Here is a 14,231-nt window from a genome sequence, read left to right on the forward strand (position 1 = left end):
GCTAAATTCAGAACCTGTATAATCCTGGCTGTATGGTATGAATTTATTTGCAATCCATCATGACTTTTAGAAGTATCATCCGCTTCCCCTACCTCTAATTCCACGCCTCTGGTCCATTTCCTGTCCAGATGAAAAATCCTGGACAAGCATCCCTATATCAACATACCTGTTAAATATTGATTAAACCCATTAAAGGGTTTGGAGGAGTCGAAAATTTGCTCTGACAAGGTGTTGTTTCACCAAAACTATGGCACCGAGCAATTGCATTCGAGAAGTAACATTCATGCCAATAATAGTTATCAAAACTCTCCAATTACTTTCGGATAAACTCTTATCTTTATCATCTTAGAGTGATCCTTACCACATTTCAGAAAAAATCTATTCAATCATTCTGAAAAAAAAATGCAGATTTTGTATAAATTATCTTCTATTTTATTCTTAAATGTGTTGGGACTTCGGTGCTTGTGCCCTTTTAAAAGACTCTAAATGCCATAATTCCGATGCTCACACCATATTATTAGAAAACAACTATTCGGTGACTTGGACGGATAAAGCGTGTAGTATGTCAGATAGCAATATTTTTATGCAAACAGTCAAAAGAGCTAACTAACTATCAACCCGACATTTTTCTGCCTCTTTGGAATGGCTGGAAAGTAGTGAATAGGAAGTGTTTGTCTATATGATACACACGCAATGCTCTATGTCTTAAGTGTTTAAAGGGCCAATCTCGATTATATTTTGGATAATAAAACTGCATATACTTCAAGGCCCAGCAACTAACTCAATATACGTTATACGTTTTCAAACAACTTAAATCCGTCAGTCTTCATCTGGAAATGGAGACCGGTGTCCCAAGCTGCATTATACAGTGTCTTCATAATACTAGACTTTTATTTCATAAAAATAATATGTAGCTGAAATTTATTATATATTGCACTATAATGTATTATGATAGCTGAAATATATCAGGATAAGATTCATGGATGTCTGGAACAATTTTTGGTTGTTATTATTACACGCTTTGGTCGGTAGTCGCGAAAATGCTTAATTCTATCAGCTTGGAAATGATATAATCGTGTTTCCCGTCCCCAACAACGACATATTACACATGTATGTTGCTATTAGATCAATCGTTTGTGAATTGAGTTGAAAACTGTCCAAAATGAGTCGGATGACCAACAAAGCCTATAAAATGATATATTACACGTGTCATTTCGCCAACAATGTTTGTAAAGATCAATTTCAGACCATTTTTTGTCGCCATCTTGGATTTGCGGGTCCCCTGGAGTTAGCCCGTAGATTTCAGAGGTAGCAAACTACAAATATGTTCACTAAGGATCCCTTCTGTCAGAAACCATCGCCAAATCTTGTTCCCCGAGAAATGGTCACGGATCTGGGGGTGACCCGACTAGCAGTCATTTTTTGAAAAACACGTAATCTCCATATTTAAATTATATAGAAATTTTGTGACATACACAAACATTTTTCAAAAATTTTATGTGTAGTTAAAATGGTTTAGTGGGGATCATTCAGCTGGTGGGTTTAGCATTTTCTACGTGACTTCTGTTCCTGAAATCCAACTTTACTCCCTCTTGTTATTAATATGGATGGGTGCCGTGTTAGAGGCGGGGTATGCTTATGCGTAACATAGCTATGAATCTATGTTGTGTCTGTATTTGTTCAGAAGAATTTACAGCAGGTTAATCTTTTAAATTAAATTAAAGCAAAAAGTATTTGTGTTTTACATACAATAGGGATATAACTACATGTATACTACTAGTCATAAGCCAGTTAACATATACTAAGTATAAATAAATATTAGTTATCGGCCTCTTTTCACAGCACTGTAACGTAACGTCGAAAATCAACATAGCTTTTGGAAAGTACCACTAATACATGATTTTTAAAATGAGTATAATGCTTTGCCTCGAGCACGGCAATGCGATTACGGTTCAGATACACATGTAATTAATATATATTTCTTCAGATAATAAACCGTTGACAATATTTGAATTGGGATATTTCACATAGTCACATTATTGCACAGTGTCGTTCACCCAATTCTGTTCATTTTGCACACAGTTTTGAGGGCTCGCATATTTTTCCCCAGATTCATCAATGTTTTGTGGAATCAGAATCATTTAAAGCAAAAACAATATGATGTCATCTCAAGAATTTGGTTGAACCTGAACTCATCGATTAAACGACCATTGAGAAGTAAAAAATCGTTTCAAATCAACAATGATGCCGAATGGTGTCGCCAATGCTACAGCTGACGTTTATACAGCTTCTAACGCCAAGACAAATAAATCCACAATAAATCAATGTACTATGGAATGCCAAACTCTCAAAAATAACGTAGACTACGCAAAAGGAATCGAGGAACTTGTTTTTGTGTCACATGGGCATTCAGTGGACAACACGACTAGTATTAATGCTAGCCATGAAAAACCTTTATCCGAAGGACAAGATAACTTGGGTTATATCGATGATACTTCAAATGGTGATATTTCACAAAGTACTGAAAGGTATGGATCCAATTCCGTAATCTTGTCAGAGGAAGCTCAAGTGAATATAGAAGTCGGAACGTAAGTATACATTTATAGTATCATATTATTTCTGTAAAGATAGATATGACCAAACGGTTACTAAAATGTCTATCGAAAGGCAAGTGACGCATTCCGATGAGGTTTTGGTGATCTGTGGAGAAGGGGGTGGCTAATCCACACAACATTTTCACCCATTCCACACGACAAATTTTATGTACCCCTTTTCATCCACCCACCGCAACATCCATTCACAATAATAAATAAAATACTGGAACCGCGCATAAATATATAGTAATTAGTGCGATATCCGAAGTCGTGCTGTCGTTTTCTGCAGAAACACCTGACCCCGCTTCTGCTATTTTTTGGAAGGTTCACATTTAGCAATTTTGGTTTTATTTGTGTAATTGATGTTCATGTTGAAGTACTAGTATCACTAACGAAAAATATATTTATTTAATTCAGTAGTAAAGTACCGGATATTGGAAGGGGTTTGACGGTCATAGTAACAATCTGCAACTGTATACTAATCGCTATGGCTACTGGTTATGTATTTGCATTAGGAGTCCTGTTGGTTGGCATTATAGATGAATTCCAAGCCACTAGAACAGAAGCTTCGCCTATTTTATCGGTTTTTGGTGCAATTATTTTTGGAGGAGGTAGGTATTTAAGTTTTAACAAAACTTTCTAAAACACACCTGTCACATCTCCTGGTAGGAGTTAGTGAAGACGGGAAACAGATTAGGGTTGCTTTTGTTACGGGTAACAGTAAAATATGAATTTTGGTTCTGAATCCTAATAATCCAGTGTCGATAGTTTAACCGATTGTTTATTGTTTTATTCTTTGCCTTACAGGAGGTGTGATTGGACCTTTGATGAACAGATTTAATGGAGGGACCTTATGTGTTATCGGTTCTGTATTAGCATCTATTGGTTTAATCATCACTTTTTTCGCACCCTCACTATATGTTCTCGTATTTAGCATCGGCGTAATGGCAGGTAACTATTAAAAGCCCATTACATTACTTCTTAATGCACCTAGAAATCTCTTATGTGGAATATAGCAAAAGACATAATGAAATGAAATGAGGTTTAACGTCCGACTAATGAAGACGGGCATACGCCATACATTGTGCTATGAGGGAAATTTTGCCCGGACAGCGGCACTACTCTTATATCGAATTCCAACTGCCAAGGGATCTTTTACGTGCACGTCAATGTATACACGGATCCTCGGTTTTCCGTCCCATCCGAAAGCCTAGACAGCTGTCTTTGTCAGGCCCAGTTCTGCACCACTGACAAGGGAAAACCACTTCGGAAAATCCCGATGAACTTTCTCGGTCATTGCAGGGATCGAACACGCGACCTCCGAGCCAGCGTCCAACCCACTTAGCCACGATGGCTCCGTAAGATGTTAAAATGCACACCTTTTTACTTTGGATTTTTCATACGATATTCAAGTGTAAACAGCCTTAATCATTAATTATAATCATGGTTTTATGTGACAGTCATAATATACTTTCGATCAGTAACAGAAACATCATAACATTCTTGGGTGGTTTGGTTAATCGTTGGAGCCAGCCACGACCAGAATATAATAATAATGACGAGCACATTGTGCAGTGACGATTCTTTTTAGTTTATACCCGGACACAACACATACGTGTGTGACATACATCATGTATAAGTTAGATTTTGTGTATTTGTAGGCGCGGGGCTAGCTGTTCCATTGATTCTAGCATTCACAACAACAGGGGATCTATATGATAAACATAAGGACACTATGGTAACCGTTGTCAGCATCTGTCCAGCTGTAGGAGCTCTAATCTTCCCCTATATGACCTCCAAGCTTGTAGATATATACGACTGGAGGGGCGTGATGCTTATTTACGGGGCTTTGGTACTAAACTTTGTTCCTATCGGATATATCAATGCTATTGTTAAACGCAGAATGAACGGAACACTTGGGCCGAGTGTAAAGACGAATTGGAAGGACATACTGGATTGCACTATTTTCAAAAATCCTCTGTACCTTGTTATTGTATACTGTGTGCTCTTTGTTAATACCCTCTTGCCAATTTTGAATCTTTTCTTTGTTGATATGATGAGGGGGAAGGGTTTTGATGTAGATACCGGGTCCTTTATGTTGTCTGTTAACGGTTTTGCCAATATGGCAGGGCGAATACTTATAACGTTTCTAACACCCTTTTTAAAATGCGCACGAGTGGGTCAATGGTGCGTGTACTTGGCCCTGGTGGGATTGCTTTTATGCCTGTATGTCTTTGTTTCTACCCATACACAATTATTAGTCGTTAGTATCATGTATGGTTTATTCTGGGGGATGGCCATAGTTTCGTATCCCGCCATGTTATTAGAGCTGTCAGGACCAAAGAGATACACAACGGCCATGGGATATTGTAATCTGATTGGCGGGGCGGGTGGACTGATAGGCGGTCCAGTTGCAGGTTAGTGTAACTAAATTAATTTTAATCGTAACGCCAATTATCCTACTCAGTCACAAAATTTCTAGCTTTCTTAGAAACGCAATTCCGCTGCAAGGTCCTCAATACTATAACAAACAATACACTTTTGGAAATCTTATAACACCAAGAACACAAATTCAGAGAGTTCCAAGCAAAATGTTTGCAATAACTCGATTTAGGGTCAGATGAAAATTGTGATAATTGTCAAGTAAATGCAATATTAAATATTAATTGTGAAGTTGAAATAAAATTAAATATTGGCGAAATACATTTTCCTTGGAACTCTCTGGATTTGTGTTCGTAAAGTGTTATAAGCTTTCCAAAAATGTATAGATTGTTTAGTAGGGAGCTCCTTGTAGCAACACTTCACGCTAGATATTTTGGCTGCAGGCCTAATACATTCCTTTGACGCAATGCGTGAAGGTGCTATGTTCTCTCAGCGTAATTAGATGATCTGCTCTATCATCTGATTTGTATCTGAAAATATTTTTCTAATCACTAGCAAAATCAATACTTTTGTTGTGTAGTATGGAATTATTTTTTCAGCATAATCTTCTTATGATTAGAAGTAAAGCTTATTTATCACGTCTCCAAATCTGTCTACCGCATTCTCTCAATTACCGGATAGAATCAGCACATGAATCTGTATAATGATGAACCTTGAAACACTGCATGGTCCGACATATTACACGTACCGAGCAAACGAAGCGCGATTCGTCTTTCTTACCGCTAATATATCTTTATTGTTTTGTTTATATATATATATATATATATATATATATTTCAGGTCTCATAAAAGATATAACGGGAAATTATGATTTGTTATTTTTTGGGGGAGCATGTGTTGCTGGAGCAGGTAGTTTCATGCTGGGTTTTATGTATATAAAGATACATTGCCTGTCAAAAGACTAGAAGACAGTCCATAACACAGCCTGTCCGGACGAATTCACCTGCACACAATCATAAAGTGGCGGAATTCCTTTTGATTTTAAATTTGAAAAAGAGTCGATTTGTTGATTTAATTAAACGTTATGTGTCACTTCGCTTGTGTTAGTATCTTTATTATTTTGTAATAAACAAAAGTACCATGGAATGAAATGAAATGGGGTCTAACATACTTTCTTTCTGCTCTGATTGGGCTAATGGAGATGGCCTGTGAGTACGCATTGAGTCGGTATGGATTGAAGAGATCCTGGCAATATTTTGTTTCACAGTTAGTGAAAAGTAGTGATAATTGCTACATTATGCATTCAATAACAATGCCGTGGTGGTTTATAATCATCATTTATTCACTACTATTGGGATAAAACGAATTTCATATATTATGACAAAAAGATAAAACGCCAACCTTAAAGTTCCGTGCGTGCGAAACTTAAGCTGTCTGTTTACAGTCAGCTTATCTTGAGAACATTCACGATTGGTATCATGTCGTGATGTCGTGGTGTCGCCCTCCATAAGGAGACAACCCGAAAACCCGACAACCCGACATCACGAAATTTTAACCCAACACCACGACAAACCGTCAACTCGACAATACGACATGACGACATTTTAATCCGACAATCCATTTTCACCCGACACCACGACATTGTCTTTCCTACACTAGGATCTGGAAGAGTTGTTATATTACTTCTAAGTTCGAGAATTATGACGCGTAATTATTTCGATTCCATTTTTCATATAATGGAATTGAAATGTTTATTTTGTCTTTGTGTGTATGAAAGACATACAATGGATTAGAGTCGTATAATATAAGAAGACCTAGACAATTTGCTCAATATGGCGGCCATTCAGTGTAGAGATCTATTCTCCAAGTAGATAGTTCTAGGTGTGCAGAATGATTTCCAAGGATGAATGTACAAGGCCCCGTCTAACAAATGGGCAAATGGAAATGAAATGGGGTTTAACGTCCTGCTGTTATGCTCCGAACTGGGCTAATAAAAACGGGCATACGCCATACAGTGTGCTATGAGGGAAATTTTGCCCGGACAGTGGCACTACTCTTATATCGAATTCCAACTGTCAAGGGATCTTTTACGTGCACGCAAATGTGTACACGTACACGAGACCTCGGTTTTTCGTCCCATCCGAACGACCTGCACAATTGACAAAGGGGAACCAAGCCGGAAAATCTAGATGAACTTTCTCGGCCAATGCACGGATCGAACACCCAACCTCCAGGCTAGCGAGCCAACATCTTACCCACTTATCCACTGTGACACCCCCCTCCCCCTCCCGCATGGGCAAATGCTAACAGCCATTTAGGAAACTATGGGATGTCATCAGCTAACGAAAAGTACGATCTAGTGGCTACATACCAAAAACTAGGCACTTTCATACTAGCCCATAGGACGACAGTCACAATTGCTTCACTAAACAGGGACCCCAAGTACAGTTTGTGCATCAAATCTAAATATTCATAACTTTTAGAAAAATTAAAACTAAGATTTTATAAAAAAAAAGGATTAAAAATAAGATTTCATAATAAACAGAAACAAATAAAACTAAAATTTCATAACACAAAAAAATGAATTAAATCTGGTGTTCACATTCTTTATTACTGGATATAGAAATGCTATTCGAGATAAAGCATAGCATAATTTAGGAAAGAAGTGTGTAGGAATAAATTTCAGAAATTAAAAATTATTTATTTCATTTGCTGATGCAAGATATAATCATATGTGACGATCACCCGAGCTGTGAGACGTTCATTTAATTGAGAAAATTAAATGTATGAAAATAGGCTGTATAACCACACGTGTTATTGAGACGACAAATATCGCAGAAATCCATTGGTAGATGTTGAACACCGTAAGTCTTTCATGATCATTTTCTTTACCTTTTCTCTTATAAAAGAAAATATCCATTACATAAATTTGGTGCAAAAATATATTCACCGTAGCTTCATTTTTTTTTCAATTTGCAGACGTGTGCAGTATAATTTATAAAAAGACGTTCATTGTTTCACTTACTTTCTTTTGTTCTTTAAGATTCTTCAAAGATTATAAATACGATTTTCAAAGATCACAATCACTATGCCTATACAATTACCAGATACAAGAAACAATGTTGAGACTAATCAAGGTATAGTTGGCAACTCAGACAGGGCTATTAATAGTGGTGGAATTGTAAACGATTTTTGTAGATTGTATAGTTATTGAATCAGATGAAGACATGTATCAAACATCGCTTACCAGTTCCTCTACCCAAATCCCGAATGGTGCGCCAGCCCGCCCTTGTGAGGAGATTAAGCATGCTGAATCAGCTGAAAAGGTCTCTTGGTTGTGTAACAGAGACGTTGCTAATGGTGGCAACACTAATAAACAGACTGACTCTGTATTTACGGACAATGAAACCGGTATTATAAATGATAATGATCATTCGTATCCACTGGGAAACATTCTTGGTGCAACAACAAGTTCACAAGAAGAATCGACTTCCCTTTCATCTGATAAAGATTGTCTTCCCAGCACTCCTGATGTCAATGCTTTATACAAAGTTGATACCTCAGACCATCTGAACAGAGGCAATGGCCATTCACTAATCCTTTATGACAATGATGCAACGAATAAGGAACCCGACACACCACCAGACAAAGTAACAACATATTCAGCCAAAAACGACACTGCAAAGGAACCTACCTCTAATTACATTTCAAAGGAAGTTCACGACAATTTAGGATATCTTCCAGATTCTGCCAACGGCAAATATATTCCAGGCCGACACAAAAGAGAAAAAGATACGGAGAATGGCATGGAGGATGAAATGGAACCGAGACCAGGTGAAGTCATAGAAGATAGCAACAGACATAAAAATGTAGAGATTGACACCGAAGAGTAAGTAACCTTTATGGAAGGCTTTAGTAATATTAGTAAGATAAGCACAGTCGATACCAAATCCAATTGATCAGTAAGTTCAACGAAATTAAGCAAACAGAAACAGTAGTAATTGTATAGTTGTTTAGATGGGACGAAAAAAGGGGGTCACGTATACATATTGACGTGCCCGTAAAAGTTCCCTTGGCAATAGGCATTATATATAAGAGTAGCCGTAATGCCGCTGTCCGGGCGAACTTTCCTCATAGCACACTATATGGCGGAAGCCCGTTTTCATTACTTCAGTCGGAGTAGAAAAGTAAATATTGAATGGAATTTTGGACTGATATTCCTATTAGAGATTCAACTTTCACAAATGATTCTTTTTGCTTAAAATGCGCCTCTGGACTTTAATCAATTTAACGTTATTATATTTTCAGTAGTGGACCAAAGATAGGAAAGACCCTAAAAATTGTATTAAGCATCTGCAACTGTTTAATGATCACGATAGCGATAGGTTTATTGTATGCATTGCCTGTCCTGCTTATTGGTATCTTAGATGAGTTCCAGGCCTCCAGATCAGAGGCTTCACCAATATTTTCTGTGTTTACAGCCATTCTATTTGGTGGAGGTAGGTTTGGGGTAATAATTACATCTTTATAATAGTATTTTAACACCAACAAGCGGTTGTCATGCAAGGTGCGCTCACATTTTGTAAGAGATGGACAGAGAACAACCTTAAATAAAACAGATTTTTCATACACTGTTAGAAAAAATCTGGTAAATTTACCTGAAATAACTGGTAACAAAAGTTGCCAGTAAATTTCCTGTAAATAAACAGTCAACTGTAATATACTATTCAAAAAAAGTAGGGGATATTTGATTTTGGGGGCATAATACTAAAATATGCAAATGACTACGAAAAAAGTCACTATAGAACCTAACAGAAGAAACATTTCCAGTTACATGTGACGCCCAAACGCACCAATAGCTACCGCATGGAATGCAGGTGATGCTTGGGATCATCATGGGGGTCCAACCCAAGATTTGCACGACTCTGACTTTGAATGTTACAGTCATTGTGGCATTGAATTCCAGGGTGGAAACATCAGTTTAATTGTTTTAGTGACCAGTAAACAAATTTTGATATGCGTCGGCTTACCCAAAATGAAAGGTTACGTGCCCTTGGCATGCTACAGATCGGCAAAACACAGGCGGTTGTGGCGCGGACGATGAATGTTTCTCAGTCTGTCATAAGCAGGCTATGGTCCAGATACCGTGATACACAATCTGTACAGGACAGACCACGCTCAGGTCGACCAAGGGCGACAACTCAAGCCCAGGATCGATTTATCCGTACCTTGGCCTTGAGAAATCGTGTCATCACAGCAAATCAGATCAGCGCTCGTCTTCAAACAGACACTGGTGTGAGAGTGAGTGGCCAGACGATTCGGAATCGACTGCATAGGGGTCACCTTCGCGCCCGACGTCCTCGCGTGATCCCTTGTTTGAGAGATCATCACATTCAGGCAAGACGTCGTTGGTGTAGGGATCGTCAACACTGGGATAATCGACGCTGGAGCAATGTGATGTTTTCAGATGAGTCAAGGTTCACTGTTGATTTTTTGGACAGACGTAGGAGGGTGTGGCGTCGTCGAAACGAGCGCTTCCAAGACGTTAACGTCATCAGACATGATCGATTTGGGGGTGGTTCTGTTATGGTGTGGGGAGGCATCACTGTTGCTGGAAGAACGGCTTTACATGTTGTTGCAGGGCGTGTTACAGGCCAGTACTACCGGGACAACATCTTGGCAGTCCATGTTGTGCCGTTCGCACGACGTCATGGCCGCCGTTTCATCTTCCAGGATGACAACGCAAGATGTCACAGGGCCAGGATCGTTACAGGTTACCTCCAACAACAGAACACCACCACATTACCTTGGCCAGCACTGAGTCCCGACCTCTCCCCCATCGAGCATGTCTGGGACATGCTTGGACAGAGGTTACGTCAACGTCAACAACGTCCTGCCAATGTCCAAGAACTTGCTGCTGCGTTGCAACAGAAATGGGACAATCTGGACCAAAATGACCTTAGACGTCTCATTAGGAGTATGCCACGTCGGATCAATGCTTGTTTGGCAAACAGAGGAGGATTTACCCGTTACTGACTTGGTTGTGATGCTGTGGTAACTTTGCTGTTTGACCCCGGGTATCATTTTACCCTTATAATGGTCAGTCTGTGCCTTACTTAGTCTAACGATCATTTGGAATAAATCGATGAATGTGAACATCATTTCATTTTGTCATTTGTTTCTTCGTCAGTTTCATTAGGTGACTTTAATAACACTTAAAAATCAAATATCCCCTACTTTTTTTGAATAGTATATTACAGAGTTTCTTGAATATGACTTTGTGTGTAACTTTACCTGAAAACAGTAAATGGAAAATAACTATGAGTTTGTTTGTTTTAACTTCGGTTTGTAAATTCATCGCATCACAGTAAATGGATGATTACAGTAAGTCTGTCTTTTGACTTCCAAATGTAAATTTAACTAAAAGCGGTAAATGAAAAATAACAGACAAATTTTAAAAAAAACCCACAATGACTGTAACTTGCGTTTTTTTTTTTTTAGTTAAACATGCATTATGCAAGAGCAAAATCGGATTATTGCAAGTCTTAATTTAGGCTTCAGTTGTTATAGAAATTATAAATTAGATCTTTATTTAAACAACAAGCCCAAAATCAACTCTGTAAGCCCACGGATGGCTCGGCTACAGCTCGGATTTAAATAGGATTTCACTTATTAATTAATTCAAATATGGCGCATTCTGATCAGAATACGTCAGTTAGATCGAGGCTAAATGATAGAGTGTACTTAGCGAGGCCGCTGTAGAGCGTTTCCGCATGCCATTGAAAACTTTACTTGATAATCGAGATATGTAGGTGGAGTTAACGCCTGTCAATCAAACGATCGGCCTAGGTGAAGGCACATTTCACTACCATTTCTAGTCAAATATTACAACGATGATAACTATGTTCAGAATAAAGTAATTTAACTGAAATTTTCAATATATTCTTCTTTCATCATCTACTTTTGAACTGTTACAGCAAGAATGGCCAATTATCTATAAAAATCTCCCATAATGTATCTTTAAACAACAATTTCACCGTAATCATATTATTTTAAACAGAAAGAGAAATAAAACCTGAACTTGATAAGAGGCATTTAACATTCCGCATGTTGTAGCGTACCGAAAACATAAGACGAGAGCAAATTGTCACACAGGTATACTCTCTACTTGCAGGCATTGAAGCTCTGCTATACTGACAGTTCAGCTAACAGTGTAACAATAGCCAATCGCTTTAATTAACCGTCTTCAAACGAGCTTGATTACGAGATTTATATGTTTATGAACATACTTAAAATCTGATTAACGTACGATGAATAACAATACACGTTATAGATCGTATAAATAATGGAAATTATATATACATGACATGCAATATACAAAATTTCACAAAATATGATTGTCCATATTATGGTTAACGAATTGAAATGAATACTATAAGAAGAAAATTATTAGGAATGGTTCGTTGCTAGGGAATACTAAAATAAAATAAGAGACAATAGATTTACCGATTACGCTAACTACCCATAAGTAAATTTTACAAAATAATATGAATAAACGTAAATCTGTAAAATTACCGTCTCGCTTTGCTATTTTCAGTTCAATATTGAAATATTGCATATGTAAGCATGTATTTTTCCGGATTTTAAAGTGCCTTTGATTTCATCAAAGTTTATTGTAAAAAAGAATGAAATTTCCTTTTGGTAAATATTCCGAACATTTTATGGTAAAAACAATAATTTAACTGCTGTAATTTTACTTATATTATAAGTTCTATTTCTAACCTGAAAGTAAATTTACAAAATAATGTGATTAAACGTAAAATCTGTGAAATTACATGCTAAGAGACAATAAATTTATCGAATACGATAACTACCAATAAGTTAATTTACAAAATACTGTGACTAATCGTAAATCTGTAAAAATTTTACCGCATTTTGAATGTGCCTTTGATTTCATCAAAGTTTATTGTAAAAAAGAATGAAACTTGGTAAATATACACCATTTTGGTAAATATTCCGAACATTTTAAGGTAAAAAGAAATACTTTAACTGCTGTCATTTTACGTATATTTCGAACCTAAAAGTAAATTTACAAAATAATGTGAATAAACGTAAGATCTGTAAAATTACATGCTTGCTTATTTATTTTCAGTTCAATTTGGAAATATTATATGTAAGAATGTATTTTTACGGATTTTGAATGTGTCTTTGATTTTATCACCGTTTATTGTAAAAAAAAGCCACGAAACGCGGTAAACATACACGAAGCTCCGTAAAAATACACCAGACTTGGTAAAAGTACAATATTGTGGAAAATATACCGACAATTAAGATACAAAGACTCTTGTACTACTGTAATTTTACATAAATTTCAAACAGTGTACAATTGGGGACCATAATCCAGAAAGCTACATTCAGATATGCGTGAATACCGACAGGAACCGAGATCTTTGGCATATAAACATATATTTTAAGTTTCATCAAAATCGGATCAAAATTGTTAGAGGATCCACAACCCTGCTATTACATATTTTTACAATATGTGCGTCTACGTAGAGCGGCTATTTTGTCCGACAGTATCGCTTCGATGTTCACGAAATTAGAACTCAACCATCACCATGGTTTAACGATGATATAATTAAACGTTTTTTTAAATCGTATAAAAATTGTTAGCTGTAGATGGTCCACAAATGATTTTTCATACAATCAGGGGTTATATATCCAGGACATTATACGGTCCTATATGCGCAAATATTGAAAGGAAAGCAGATCTTTAGGATATAAACATGTGTCTTAACTTTCATGCACGATCGGATCAAAATTGTGACCTCTAGAGGTCAAACAACCGCGATATTCCATATTTTAAAACTTTTTGCGTATAATGAGCAGCCATTTTGTCGGGCAGTTTCGGTCCGATTTTCAAGAAATTCGAACGCTACTTTGATTATGGTGTAACGGTGATATAATCTATGTAGGTACGGTCCGATACATGCCAGTGTCGAAAGGAACCGAGAGCTTTGTGAGATAAACCTATTTTTCAAGTTTCTTCAAAATCGGATAAAAATTGTAACCTGTAGACTGGACTTCCGGACAGAGGCCTGGGGCGTGGTGACCCGTGATTTTGCATGAGGAACAAGATCCCGTCCGGGCCCTCACAAAACAATATTTACATGTGTGTGCTGTGGAGGGCGAAAGGAAGGGAGGGGGAGGTTCCCTCCCTTGCCGCCGAGTAATATTGAGCTATGAGGAACATGT

General features: G+C 37.3%; 1 protein-coding gene across 2 annotated transcripts; it reads left to right on the forward strand.

Moving 5' to 3' along the window:
* Positions 1 to 2,057: 2,057 nt before the first annotated feature.
* Positions 2,058 to 6,071, forward strand: LOC126808822 (monocarboxylate transporter 13). 2 transcript variants are annotated; one of them, XM_050533807.2, is made up of 5 exons: positions 2,058 to 2,588; positions 3,012 to 3,205; positions 3,402 to 3,545; positions 4,256 to 5,011; positions 5,817 to 6,071. In XM_050533807.2, exons 1-5 carry the CDS (start codon positions 2,242 to 2,244, stop codon positions 5,939 to 5,941), a joined length of 1,566 nt encoding a protein of 521 aa, XP_050389764.1. In that variant the 5' UTR covers positions 2,058 to 2,241; the 3' UTR covers positions 5,942 to 6,071. The 2 variants fall into 2 exon arrangements, with proteins under 2 accessions (XP_050389764.1, XP_050389765.1); XM_050533808.2 differs by having other exon boundaries at positions 3,015 to 3,205.
* Positions 6,072 to 14,231: the final 8,160 nt, after the last annotated feature.

The sequence above is a fragment of the Patella vulgata genome, chromosome 1, assembly GCF_932274485.2.
Source record: "Patella vulgata chromosome 1, xgPatVulg1.2, whole genome shotgun sequence".
Classification (NCBI taxonomy): domain Eukaryota; kingdom Metazoa; phylum Mollusca; class Gastropoda; family Patellidae; genus Patella; species Patella vulgata.